Source organism: Cibotium barometz, chromosome 28 (assembly GCF_041138505.1).
Source record: "Cibotium barometz isolate CiBa-2024 chromosome 28, ASM4113850v1, whole genome shotgun sequence".
Classification (NCBI taxonomy): domain Eukaryota; kingdom Viridiplantae; phylum Streptophyta; class Polypodiopsida; order Cyatheales; family Cibotiaceae; genus Cibotium; species Cibotium barometz.
In genome coordinates this window covers 6,555,667-6,570,245 of record NC_141073.1, presented here as the reverse complement: position 1 = coordinate 6,570,245, position 14,579 = coordinate 6,555,667, and the positions used below count along the sequence as shown (strand labels likewise).

Below are 14,579 nucleotides of genomic sequence, written 5' to 3'. Positions count from 1 at the left end.
AATATTATGTTTTAGATACATAAACCTATACATAGACACATATACTTATACATATATACATGCATTTAAAAATATAAACACAAACATCGACATAATTTAATTAATTTTGATTAAATTTTAATGTGCGGAGATGGGTGATAAGTTGTGGTCACTTTTAAATATATAGATAGATATATCATACACACATCTAAACACACACACACACCAACACATATATATAATTTTAATTAATTAAATTTTAGATTAAATTTTAATGGTAGGGATGACTCTTAAATAAATGCATCTTACATGTAATCTCTCTCTCTCTCTCTCTCTCTCTCTCACACACACACACACACAGACACATGCACATGCACATGCACACTATTTATATATACATGCTTACATACCTATAGATACACATACATACATAATATATATAAGTGTGTGTATGTATAGGTATGTAAGCATGTATACAAAGATTTCATTGAAAGATGTGAGATGAGATCTTCTTAGATTCAAATTCAAAATTGCATTGGAAGATGTGAGATTTGGCTCCTCCTCATGCTTGCAGGAGGAGTGGTTATTTTGAAATAGTCCCACCGCCTTTGCCCACATGGAAGGAGGTGGGGTTGTGGTTAATCCTGTAGATGGGGACCTCAAAACAAACTAGACCCTATGAAAGCGTATTAAAACTAGACACTCTCACAACAAGGAGACCGCAAAACAAACTAGGTGAGTGTAATGAGTTGAAAAAGCCAAAAAGGGAACGTTGGGACTCATCAAGGACCACAATGATCTCTTATTTATTATAAATTTATTGTTCTCAACACTATAAAAAATCAATGAGATATGAGTATTATTCATTTATAGTATGTTCATATCCTTGGTTGAATGAGGCTCGTGCGTATCGGTGCAATTGCCCAATGAGAAGCCCTTGCGTATGGGTCCCCCCCACAAGACGCGGAGTTCACGTTGCCCAATGAGAAGCCCTTGCGTATGGGTCCCCCCTCCCCCCACAACAACAAGTACACAATGCAAAAAATCAAGTCAAAGCAATCGGTATCATTTGCGCAGAGGGCATCTTGACCGACTTTGCCATGCCAAAAAGCCCAAGGAAGGTGAGAGGAAAGCAAAGAGCGAGTCTCTATCATACAAAGAGAGTCTAGAGAGAGAGAGAGAGAGAGAGAGTATATCTTTGCTTGTAAAGAAAATAAAGGGTTACGGATCTACACACAGGAATTTCAGGCGTTGATTTTTGATAGAAAATTGGACTTTTTACTGGTATTTGGGGTACCTAGTAGCCTGCTGGTAGTTTACCTGCTTTGCTTCACCGGCAAGGCATGAGCTACGCTACAGCTTAATATACCTGCCTTCTACTACTTAAGATGCCTGCCTTCTACTCTTATAAATTTTACATACCAAATTCCTTTTAAAGATGTCAGGTGTTTAGATAGGATTTCTCTCGACTTATTTGTTTAAAAAAGGTACTATTTACGGTGAGTTGCAATGGGAGCACATGGAGACCTCAAAGCAAACTAGACCATCTTAAAGCTGATTGTTTGATACCCCAAAACATGGCTCTTTTACTAAAAGCATATGGAGACCTCAAAACAAACTAGACCCTATGAAAGCACATTGAAACTAGACACTCTCACTCTAGAGCCATTAATTAATTAATGGAACTACCTTTAATAAATTAATTAATGGCTCTTCCTAAGGTTCTAGCTTAGACCTAGCTTACCTAATATAAATTATATATATATATTTTTCGGGAGGTGTGCCATGTTATGCTGCCGTTCATCGTGTAGCCCCTAGGTATCGAACCTGGGTCCTCATCATGGAACCCGACAGTTCTACCAGTTGAGCTACACGCCCGCCCTGCACCACTCCCTCCCTCCTTCCCTCCGCCTACACCACTCTACCCCTCTCTCTCTCTCTCTCTCTCTCTCCCCCTTCGCCTGCACCACTCTCCCTCCCCTTCCCTCTGCCTACACCAGTCTCCTCCTCTCTCTCTCTTCCCCTCGCACTCTCACACATTTCATGAAAGCTTGGAACGCTTTAGAAGTCAGCTATTTCCAAAAGTCACCGAAGAATTAAATCATAACCCAAAAATTTAAAAAATCATAACCCAAAAATTAAAAGCTCTTCTAAGGTTTTTAGTTTCCATTTTCCCTCTCACTAATTAATTAATAGGTATAAAATTTGGCACCCATATTTAAACACTCTCAGAAGGAGACCTCAAAACAAACTAGGCGAGTCTAATGAGTAGAAAAGGGCGCTAAAACCAAATGTGGGAGGGGAGCTCAAGTTTCACGGAAAGCAAGACCACCATGACCTCTTATTTATAAATTTATTGTTCTCAACAATAAAAAATGTTATATATTATGTTGAATGCGGCTCTTCTCCTGTTGTGCGTATGGGCCAGAAGACCCGGAGTCCTCTGTGCCCAATGAGAAGCTCTTCCTCTCACACCTCCAAGATATCTCATATGTTTTGGAGCGTCTACGCGCGCACACCCACAACCCACATAATGCAAAAAAATCAAATCAAAGCAATCTGTATCATTTGCGCAGAGGGCATCTTGACCGACTTTGCCATGCCAAAAAGCCCAAGAAAGGTGAGAGGAAAGCAAAGAGCGAGTCTCTATCGTACAAAGAGAGTCTAGAGAGAGAGAGAGAGAGACAATATATCTCTGCTTGTAAAGAAAATAAAGGGTTACAGATCTACTACACACAGGAATATCAGTCATTGATTTGGGATAGAAAGTTGCTACTTTTTACTGGTAAGTAGCCTTACCTGCTCTCCTTGCCTGAGCTACACTACAACTTAATATACATGCCTTCTCCTCTTATAAATCTAACTAACATACCAAATTCTGTCATCCACCGTCTCGGATGTACTTTAAATGTATGCTGCCCCGCTTCACCCGCTTAAATTAGCCTTCATTTACCCATCCACGCTAACCTCAATCCATTCCCTACCCACCATAGCTATCCTCTAATTCACACTAATCTGCTCTCAAGGCAACCTCTGATTCAGCTTTCTAACCTATCATAGGTACTCTCTTATTGATTTGCACCTCAACCCAAATTTGCACTAATCTGCGTCCAACCCATTAAACCTAACACCAATTAAGCAACTGGGTTGGATGTACAACTGGGTTTGGAGGAGTGCCAGGGCATCAGAGACAGAATAAAGGGCGCCGCCCATCGAAGAGCGGAAAATTACCCTTTTAGGAACAGGGAGGGGAGCTCAACATGGTGCATTCGTACAACAAGTTGTTGCCTGCACCGGTTGCGGATGAGTTGGATCTTGAGTCTCAGAGGTTTCACAGGCTGGTTGGAAGCGTTCAAGAGACCTTGCAAATCAACACTCTCTCTTCAAGGCTTGCCTCCTTACAATGGATCTATGTGGTTAACACGTAAGTGTGCTTTGCCCTTTACCCTTTCAACCATTTTTGGGAATGAACAATCTGTGCACCTGTAATTATCACAGGAAAAAAAGCTGTTTATTGATAAAGGAGGTCTTTATGTATAGGGCAAATGATTTGAAAAACAAAGAAAAACACGCTTAGATAACGCCTTGCACATGCTAAGCATACATGTGCTTCATTTCTCTCTCTCTCTCTCTCTGTCTCTCTTTTTTGGGGGGGGGGGGCATCTAACGAGCTTCATGTTAACAAAGCCCCTCCCTTGCCAGTTACGAATTTTCATTGATCTCACCCACAAATTTATTTGCCAAAACTAATATGTATGAGAACCATTGCATCATTGAAATTCATGATCGACTTTCTAAGCAACAAGTTTTTCCTTGTAACTGGTTTGTTCCTCACCTTCCGAAGCAAAGACTAAGGTACAAATACTACCTATTGCATCTGCGAGTATGTCCATAGGTAAGGTATTAGATCATGATGAACAACTCCAATCCTCTAAGGAGGACAATGACCGGTCCTTTGGGGGCGAATCCAACTATTGCCACCATAGATCTCCTCAACACTCTGACTTTGCCAATGAAGGCCCCATCTAGAGAACATAGGAGAATCAATCTTCCACATATCCCTCTGTATCCAAAGAGATGTAAAAGGTCTGCGCACGAAGATTGAGTCAACATCTATAGATGCCATTGCATTCGTTGAAGTCACCACAGTAGCTGCCACTTTAGTAGCCATTGTGTCTGAAGCTTTGGTAACATCATCTCATGAAGAACTAGATGCTGCCTTCTTTGCTTTACGCCTGGGCTTGTCCTTCTTCTTCACCTCACAAACCTTTATGGTGTGGTCCTTCTTATCACAGTGCCAACACTTCACCTTTGACTTTGACTTCCTCTTCTCATCCTTCTTTGTGTGGAAACCTATAGCAAAAGCATTCTCACTACCCACCTTTCCAAACCTTTGGTTTCTTTGCACCTCTTCCAACAAAAGTACCGAAACCTCCTCAAAATCAAGAGGCTTATATGTGCGCCCAATAGTTACTGATGTCACAAAACCTTGGTAAGATTATGGCAAATTGTTCGATAACATATGTGTCAACTGTGTACTATTAACTTTGCAGTCAACTGTGTACTATTAACTTTGCAGTCAACGGCTGCCAACTTGTCCCTGTAAGTTCTTCACCTAAGTAATGTAGGAAATGAAAAAAACACCTTCAAATAGAGACAATCCATACAACTGATTTCGTAGTTTGATCACCTTAGTGAGGCTCTTGGTCTCAAATTGTCTGTCAGAACCTTTATGAAACTTGGAGAAGAAATTCTAATTCTCAAGCATAAAAATTAGAGCATAACATAGACAAATTAAAAGCATAAATCTTAATAAATAAAATTAAACTTAATAAGAGAGTTAGAGAATAAGAAAGAGATCATCGTTGACTCCCTGGATGAGTGTAGTTTTTGAGTGATGTACAAATGTTTGAGGCCTTAGCCTTATATTAATGCCAAAATATGAAACCATAAAAAGTGTTCACATGTCTTCCAAAATATCTCATCATGTTTCATCGACGATTAACACATAATCCGCCACTCAATCATCGCTTACATCCAAAATAATATTACTTAGTGCACACAGCTGATTAAACACATTAATCCTAACTATATCATACCAACGTACATAGCTAATTAAACGTATTAATCCTGGTAGATGATATAAATAAAAGGTGCATCTAAAATAAAATATCTCAAAATAAAATAATGAGCATCTCCATAGAGGCTATAACTAACGTTCCCTCTTGCTCGGATTGCAATTGATCTCAATTGCGTAGATGGTAAGAGTGGATGAGATTTTGGTAAGAACAGAATAACTTCTCTGGTATCCATTTGGCATCTTCAATAGGATGATTCTTGAAAGTCACAAGATATTTAACATAAGTGTTGCCTGTGCATGTAGTGATGGTCTCATGGGTCAATGATAAACTCAGACACAAGATGTTCTTCTTCATCTACCAATTCAGAATGCTATTCTAATGTAGGATGAGAAGGTAGAGGTCCTCAAAAGGGTCTTAGAAGACTGATATAAAAAGAATTATGAATATACCAATTAGAGGGTAGCTCCAACTTATATACATTATCATTTATCTTTACAATTATCTTGAAAGGTTTGTAAACTCTAGGAGCTAACTTTACTACTCTCTATAGACTTAAGTCTCCTTTTCTCAATATGAAGAAGTATATAATCACCTTCATTGAGAAGATGGTATGTTTATGTTTATGATTTGCATATTTCATGTATTTCTCTTAAGCTTTTTGAATATTCAATTTTACTAACTCATGAATTTAGTCAAAGTCTCTAATAAAAGAATCTGCAACCTTTATAGAATGTGAAATTCTAGTCGTATAGGAGTTGGCAAAGCCTTACCACCCCCATAGACTATCTCAAATGGTGCTTTCTTAGTAGCAGTATAAGGATAATTATTATATGCAAATTATAAAATATGTAAATACTTATCCCACTACATAGGCTGCTATAAGACACATGATCTAAGAAAGTCAAGAATTATACTATTTGTTACTTCGATTTGTTCATTAGAGTTAGAATGAAAAGCAGTAGAGAAAACAAGTGTTATTCCAAGATTATTAAATAAAGTAGTGCAAAAATCACTATAAAACTTTCTATCTCTATTAGAAACAATAATCTTTGGTAAACCATAATGCATATACTCTTGTTTGCTGAAAACATGTGCAGGTTGATAACTAGTCAATGTCTTTTTGCAAGCAATAAAATAAGCATATTTGCTAAATCTATCTACTATAGGCTAAATCATATCAATCTTGTTAGTAGTAGTTAAAGAAAAACCAGTAATAAAATCCATACTTATTTGTTTCCATGGTTCATTATTAGAAATATGTAAAGGCATAAGAAAACCAAATTTCTTTCCCTTATGACTCTTAATCTTTTAATAAACAACACATTCAGATACAAACTTAGCAATATCTTTACACATAGTAGGCTAAAAGAAATCTCTAGAAACAATTTGCAAAGTAGATGATGCTGCTCTATGGACCCAACAAAAGGTGGTTGATAAGATTCTTCAATAATAACTTGGTTAAATGGTCTAGTAATGCATAATTTCTTTTGAAAAAAAAGAAAACCATCATCATATGAATAATCTAAATGAGATAACCAATCATTATCTTTCATCTTCTTGCATGCATCAAAAAAATCAGAATCATTTTCATATATTCCTTTCATATTATCAAAAGAAATGCCTTCAATAACGTATATATTATTAATAATAGGTCTCCTACTCAAAGCATAAGCAACAACATTTTTACGTCTAGGTGTATATTGAATAGCTGGCTGAAAACTTTGAATAAAAGATGCCCACTTAATATATGTCTATTTGATATTAAAGGTTGTGAAAGTAAATGTTTAATACTTTGTTGATTAATTTTAATGATAAACTCAGAATTCATAAGATAATGTTTCCAGATTTTCAATGCATGAACAATAATAATCAAATCTTTATATCATAAGTACTATACGTAAGTTAAAAATGGTTTCAATTTTCTACTTTCAAAAGCAATCGGATGGTTATCTTGCATGAGCATAACACCAATATCATGTCCACTAGCATTAGTTTTACTACCACAAAAGAATGGTATAAGGAAATTAGGTAATGTTAATATATGTGCATGGATAAGTGTGTACTTAAGTGTACTATTTTTTTTTAATGCATGTCAATCAAAATAAAAACTTTAGTGTTTTTTAATAATTCAATCAAATAATGTGCTTTGTAAGCAATTTTTTTCGCAAATCTTCTATAATAAGAATATAAACCAAGAAAAGATCTCAACTAATGAATATCCATTAGTCTAGGCCATGATCTAATGATCTTTATCTTTTTAGGATTGAATGAATTCCTTCTATAGACACAATATGTCCTAGGTATTCAATTTGTTTTTGAAAGAACTCACTCTTGTCTAGGTTGGCATAGAATTGATTTTCTTTCAAAAGGAATATGCGGTTTATCATGCGACTAAATGTAGCTGGAGTGTTAGTAAGTCCAAAAGGCATTGCTAAAAACTTATAATCACCCGTTTTCGTATGAAAAGTGATCTTATAGACATCTTCTGTAGCCATTCTAACATGATGATAGCCTAAATTAAGATCAATTCTGGAAAATACTTTGGCTCCTCTTAACTTATCTAAGAGATCATCCACACATGGAATATGATATCTATTCTTGACAGTATTCTTATTTAAAGCTCGGTAGTCGATGCACATGCAAAACGTTCCATTCTTCTTTTTTACGAGAAGAATAGGTACTCCATATAGTGAACTACTAGGCCAATAAGTTTCCTATCAAGTAGGTCCTAAATCTTGGACTGGATTTTTTTTCTCTAGAAAATTTACTCTATAAGGAGCGCTACAAGGCGGAATACTATCTATCTTATGGTCTTCTAATCTAGAATTAGGCAATCCAAGAGGTAACTCATTCATAAAACAATCCAAATATTGTGAAATAAATGGTTTGTGTGAGGTTTCCTTGAAAATTGGTTTAGAGACAGCAAGCTCATTAACCATGACTAGATAAGTCTTTTCTTTTTTCCTCATGGCTTGCTTAGCTTGGGTGTAGCATGTAGAAGCTCGGTGGAAGAATTGGAAACTTTAATACTCAAAATTGTGCAATCGTTTCACGACGACGAAGATAACACACATCATAGAGAGGGATGTGCAAAGAGAGAGAGAGAGAGAGAGAGAGAGAGAGAGAGAGAGAGAGAGAGAGGGAGGGAGGAAGGGAGGGAGGGAGGGAGGAAAAGGACACAGTATTGGGTCCCAAATACGCTGTATAGAGCCCCTACCACAAATGGTATATTGCTTTATTAGAATGATGTAAATTTGTAAATAAAGGCTGGTTCTTAATTGCACTCTTCACCTTGGTTGGAGAACTCCCCTTGCATGTCATGGCCCTTGAAATACACAAGCCCCTTTATGAATTGTGAGATGAAATGACTGATTTCTGCCTTGGGTATTTATACCCCCAACTAATGCTGGTCAATTGGTTCTAAACAGGGGTCGACCTATTTTTATCTACATGACCTGGTCCTATTAGCAGTAAATGCATTGTTTATTCTATCATTTCACACTCCTGCTATGATTGGCTACCTTGCGCATGATCTTGGCTGTTGGGTAGCCCTGCGTAGGCTGCTGGGTAGCCCCTATGCTTGGCTGCCTGGCTGGGCAAGGCCCCTAGGGCCTATTGGTTGCCTGGCCAAGCCCCTTGGGCTGGCCGACAACTTGCCCAACCCCTCTATAGGTCGGTGGACAAGGCCTAGGGTCTTCCTAGCCCCTCTTGGGTGGCCTAAGGCCTACCCAATGCCCATGTGACCAAGAGTATAATACTCTCTTCTGGGGTAGCCATATGGGTTGGATCCCATCTACATGCAATCCTACATGCTTCTACAGATGCCTAGTGTCCAGTTGCAAATCCAACACTTAGATCATCTGACATCATTCCAGAGGGAGACTCACAATATGGACTGGCATTGCTTCATGTATAAGATAATGCACACGTGACCTTAGACACGTAGAGTGGAACCCTTGCTGACTCGTCCCGTAGTACTAGGCTCACATGGGACCAGTTTCCACTTTAAGTCCTGCACCTTCTTGTTTAGATATGTCCATGTGGCATCCAAGTGCGGGATGCACGCGACATTGGGTATGGCTAAGGAGTGTATATTCACTAGATTCTTGTAATCCTTTCAAACATGTATTCTCACCATTGAATGTAAAAGATATGTCATGAGAATCATAATCAATCATAATCAATTTAAGGGTTATGCTCATGTCTCCATGGCATACAAAGACTTATATCATATGAATGCAAAGGCGCAACTAGAAAAGTGCGAGGTTGGCTATATGGTACAATAGATAAAACTACGTCTTTCACTTCCTTAGTGCAATTAACTTTAAATGTTCCTTGAAAGGCAGTTTTTATTTTATACTTTGAAGCAATAGCATTCAATTTAAGAGTATGCACAAGATTTTTAGAAATAAAATCATATGTACTACCATCATCATGCAATATATTTATTTCCTTGCCCTTAATTTGTCCTTTCATTCCAGAGGGAGACTCACAATATGGACTGGCATTGCTTCATGTATAAGATAATGCACACGTGACCTTGGACACGTAGAGTGGAACCCTTGCTGACTCGTCCCGTAGTACTAGGCTGACATGGGACCAGTTTCCACTTTAAGTCCTGCACCTTCTTGTTCAGATATGTCCATGTGGCATCCAAGTGCGGGATGCACGCGACATTGGGTATGGCTAAGGAGTGTATATTCACTAGATTCTTGTAATCCTTTCAAACATGTATTCTCACCATTGAATGTAAAAGATATGTCATGAGAATCATAATCAATCATAATCAATTTAAGGGTTATGCTCATGTCTCCATGGCATACAAAGACTTATATCATAAGAATGCAAAGGCGCAACTAGAAAAGTGTGAGGTTGGCTATATGGTACAATAGATAAAACTACGTCTTTCACTTCCTTAGTGCAATTAACTTTAAATGTTCCTTGAAAGGCAGTTTTTATTTTATACTTTGAAGCAATAGCATTCAATTTAAAGGTATGCACAAGATTTTTAGAAATAAAATCATATGTACTACCATCATCATGCAATATATTTATTTCCTTGCCCTTAATTTGTCCTTTCATTTTTAGAAGTATATGAGATAAAAATTTCTTTTCAATCAGTTTAGGCATACCTAGATCATTTGAAAGATCTTCATGTTCAAAATTACCCTCTTGCTCGAGAGGGAAGTCATCGTTCTCTGCATCTTCTTCGCCATCAATCATGTTGACGCGTGCGGTTCTTGATTACTTCTCTAGGAACTTGGGTACAATATGTCATTTTTATCAACAATTATGGCATGTCACAACTCGAGGTACAAGATCTTGCTTTTTCTTCATGTCCTCACCCTTCTTCTTCTTCTTGTTGTTAGTACCACGATTATTGTTGTTGTTGGAAACAACACCTTTGGTATCATTGGTGTACATGTCAAACTTACGAAAAGGAACAAACTTTTTAAATTTATTAATATGAGAATCTTGAGGTGGTTTATTATCCCTTGGTACTCCATTCTTTTACTCACAATTGTTAGCCAAAGGGACTGTCGAGGAAAGAGAATGAGGTTAAAACATATTGATCCCTACTCGAAGTGTAGGCTTTAATCTAGCAATGAATTTGCATTTTTGATCCTTTCATCTTACTCGTTCAATGGCTTGGAGTTGGATAAGAACTTGCCAAAACTTGTCGACATATAGCTGTATGATCTCTTTGTTAAGTTGGCGAAGCATATCCCATTGTTGATGTGCTCTTGCTTTATACTGAGATAGCAAGAAATCCTTTTTAATGAGCTTTTAAAATTCTTTTCAAGTTTTTAGTCTCACATCCTTGCGTGATTGCGTTCCACCATAATGATACAGTTTCGACCAAGTGATTTGCAACACAATTGACCTTATCTTTCTCAAAAAAATCTTCCCAAGAAAAATAATGCAACCGGAATCTTACTCTAGGATAGATTGTGGAAGAGTAGAGAATTCACAAGAATTGATTCAACCATAAAAACCAATGCTTTGCAAGTTTCAACTAAATCAAATTAATTGAAATTCAAACACTTAACAAAATTAAAATACTTAGCTCAATAGACCATGCTGGGTGCAATATTCCCCCCTCTTGTGCGTGGCCTTCCCCCCTCTTGTGCGTGGCCTTCCCCCACACAAGAGTATTTCTTTATTAGCTTTCTTTTCACCAAAAATAGGCCATAGCCCCAAAATATACAAAATGTGCTTTTTAGAGAGCACGGCACTCTTCTTTTACAAAAATAGAGTGTCAAATATTGGGACTAGGGTAAGCCATAGGCTTTAATAAATTCCACACTATAAATGTATCTTTCCTAAAGTTCAAAATGGAAAAATCATTTGCTAAGGTTGCAAGCTACTATGCTTGCCAAAAAATAAATGTGATGAACCAAGACATTTCTTCCAAAGTAAACTCTTCATTTTCCATAGTCTTCATCACCTGAAAATATAAGCCCAATTAATAATTAAATTAATCCCACAAATATTAAACAGGCACAAATCATAACCAACTCATGACTACCAGGCGTAAGTATCCCAGGAATCACCCTGCCATACGAACCTAACTGAAATAATCATAGATGGCCTCAAACATACGTCATATACCGCACGTATTAATATTTATAGTGGTATCACCTACGATATTAACCTAGCCGGCATGACGCAAGAGTAACCTAGGCATCCCCAAATTACTCAAGAGGGGATAAATAATATTTTTCTAGAGGACTTAAAATATATTCTCATGACAAATAATCATCAAGTTAGCTAATCCATGATAACACCATTTTTTCATCCTTTTTACCATTAAAATTATGGATTGTGAAAGCCTTATATGACTTTTTTTTCTTTTCTTTTTGTTGCTCTTGCTCACCGAAGGTCTCCTTGATTGTACACGTCAAATGTCAAATTTAGGTTCCGCACTCCAAGATCGTCTCCTGTTAGGTAGAGATTAGTTTTTCCAATTCTATTCTCTTAGCTCGTTCTTCATTTAATTGAGCTTGAAGAGAGAGAGGTTTCTCGAAAATAGAAGGTGGTTGCGGGTTTGACATAATGAGGAATTGAGAAAGAAAAACAAAATTGTAAAAATTTGATAGTAATTAAGATAAGCAAGAAAATAATATATAAGCGGTAGTACTTACGGTTCTTGCTTCGATTTTGTTGAAGTTATATGTTGTTCCAATTTTTGTGGATCAAGAATTACATCTTCAAGTATCACAAAGTCCGTAAGTGGTGTAAGCTTTAAGAAATGGTCGTTGAAGAAGCCCGAATGAGAATCCTTGATGATAAATTGCCTTTGAAAACCCTTGATTGTGTACCAAAAATTAATCTTAGATAAAGCCTTTGAAACTCTCCTTGTAAGCGCGATCCTTGTGTTATAGCTCGCCGAAACCCTCGTCTCGAAACACATCCAATAAGAAGATTACCTGGCGAACCACAACTGTCGTGGGGATCTTTCCGATGGCCGAGCTCGTAACCCTTGAGGTCTCCAAGCTCCACCACTCCTTGAGTAGCAATTCTGGCATAGCCTTCTGTGTACGTTGTCACCCCGCCAGGTTGCATTACGTGCACTCGTCCCTCCTCTCACCTCACTTCACTTACACGCACTCACTAGCATGCATTAGAGAGAGATAAGTAAGAGGATTAGCAAAAGCCACACTCAATTGCACAATGGGAGTTTTTTGTATTATGAGAGATTTTCACTTATATACATGGCCATAAAAGTTCACACTCACTTAAACTGTGGCCGGCCGGGCACTTTAGGCTAATAAGAGGCCTAATGCTATTATAATGATTACTCTCATAATATATCCATGAAGCCTTTGATTGTGTTACCAAAAATTAACCTTAGATAAAACCTTTGATTGTATTACAATGACTACTCTCATAATATATCAATGAAGCCTTTGATTGTATTACAATGACTACTCTCATAATATATCCATGAAGCCTTTGATTATGTTACCAAAAATTAACCTTAGATAAAGCCTTTGAAACTCTCCTTGTAAGCATGACCCTTGTGTTATGGCTCACCCAAACCTTCATCGAAACACATCAAACAAGAAGATTACCTAGCGAACCGCAACTGACGTGTGGGGATCTTTTTGATGGCCGAGCTCGTAACCCTTGAGGTCTTCGAGCTCCACCACTCCTTGAGTAGCAATTCCGGCGTGCGTTGTCACCCCGCCGCGTTGCACTACATGCACTCGTTCCTCCTCTCACCTCACTTCAGTCACACACACTTATTAGCATGCATTAGAGAGAGATTATCAAGAGGTTAATGGGAGAGCTTTTTGTATTATGAGAGATTTTCACTTATATACATGGCCATAAGTGTTCACACTCACTTAAACTATGGTCGACTGGGCACTTTAGGCTCATAAGAGGCCTAATGCTATTACAATGACAACTCTCATAATATATTCATGAAGCATATCACTTGGGACTTCATCCTAACTTGCTACCACACGTTCTTGAAGTGGACATCGCCATAAGTATTCCGTCGGACCATTAGAGGCGCCCGTCCAAGTTGTAGATTTAGACACCGTTGCTTCATATCTTGAATGTATGACCTTTTAGTGTGTCTATCTTGACTCCTTGATGTAAGATAATGGTAGTAGCTCTTGTTAACCCTAGAAATGGGTTAACATTCCCCCCTTCTTGATGCCGATCGCGTCGCGTGATCGCATTGAAGACCTTTGTGTGGGGAGAATTGACAAACTTTGTTGATGCTTTTGATGTTAAGTGACGTTCAATGGTCCTTGTTGATGCTTTTGATGTTAAGTGACGTTCAATGGTCCTTGTTCCTCCGGAAGGAATGAGAAATGTTAGTTATTAAATGAGAAGGTTAGTGATTAGGAGGCATTCCTAACTGGGGTGTGGATTTTTATTTAGTGATTTCATTTTTATATTTTTGTGAGCATGTTCATTTTTGGTATGTTTTTTGCTCACTTTGTTTTTGGCAATTATAAGCAGAGTTATATGTTATTTATGTTAGTTAAGAAACTAAGAGATGTTACTAATGGGGGAGAAGAGAAGGAAGGATCCGAAGGAACGTAGATAAAATCATCAGAATGAGATTGTGATTCTCAGTTCCTCATCTGATTCATTGAAGTGACATTTATCACTTAAGGAATTTGGCCTTCGATGATGTCCCTTTTTGTGGCAGGATATTGTCAAATATTGTTGAGTAGGATCTGTTCTTTCATTCTTCTTCCCATCTGCTTTTTATGCTTTTATGTATATTTAAGTGTTCTATGAAGTAGATATATATGAAGTACATGAAATGAGTCAAATAGACTCTTATTGAGCTGCTGCTTGTCGAAGTAACTACTTGTTGGTGAGGTGTGAAAGAATTACGTCGACTTGCGAGGCTAATATAGACATCTTCACTAAGGATTAAAGATCAATGTGTTGTGAAGACTTAAGTTTTCATCTGGAGAGGCTTGCAATTTGAAGGAAAATTCCAGGTGCGATAAGTTTTCATCTGGAGAGGCTTGCAATTTGAAGGAAAAT

The 14,579-nt window shown here is 37.6% G+C and overlaps 1 protein-coding gene across 3 annotated transcripts in view; it reads left to right on the top strand.

Moving 5' to 3' along the window:
* The first annotated feature begins 2,389 nt into the window (after window positions 1–2,389).
* Window positions 2,390–14,579, top strand: part of LOC147622428 (proteasome activator subunit 4-like) — a 60,373-nt gene continuing 48,183 nt past the window's right edge. For 2 of the 3 annotated variants that reach the window (XM_086821982.1, XM_086821981.1), the window contains exon 1: window positions 2,403–3,403. In XM_086821982.1, coding sequence (XP_086678108.1) covers window positions 3,240–3,403 — 164 coding nt within the window. In that variant the 5' untranslated portion in view covers window positions 2,403–3,239. Of the gene's footprint in view, window positions 3,404–14,579 lie in introns of all 3 variants that reach the window. The other variant, XM_086821985.1, reaches the window with a different exon arrangement.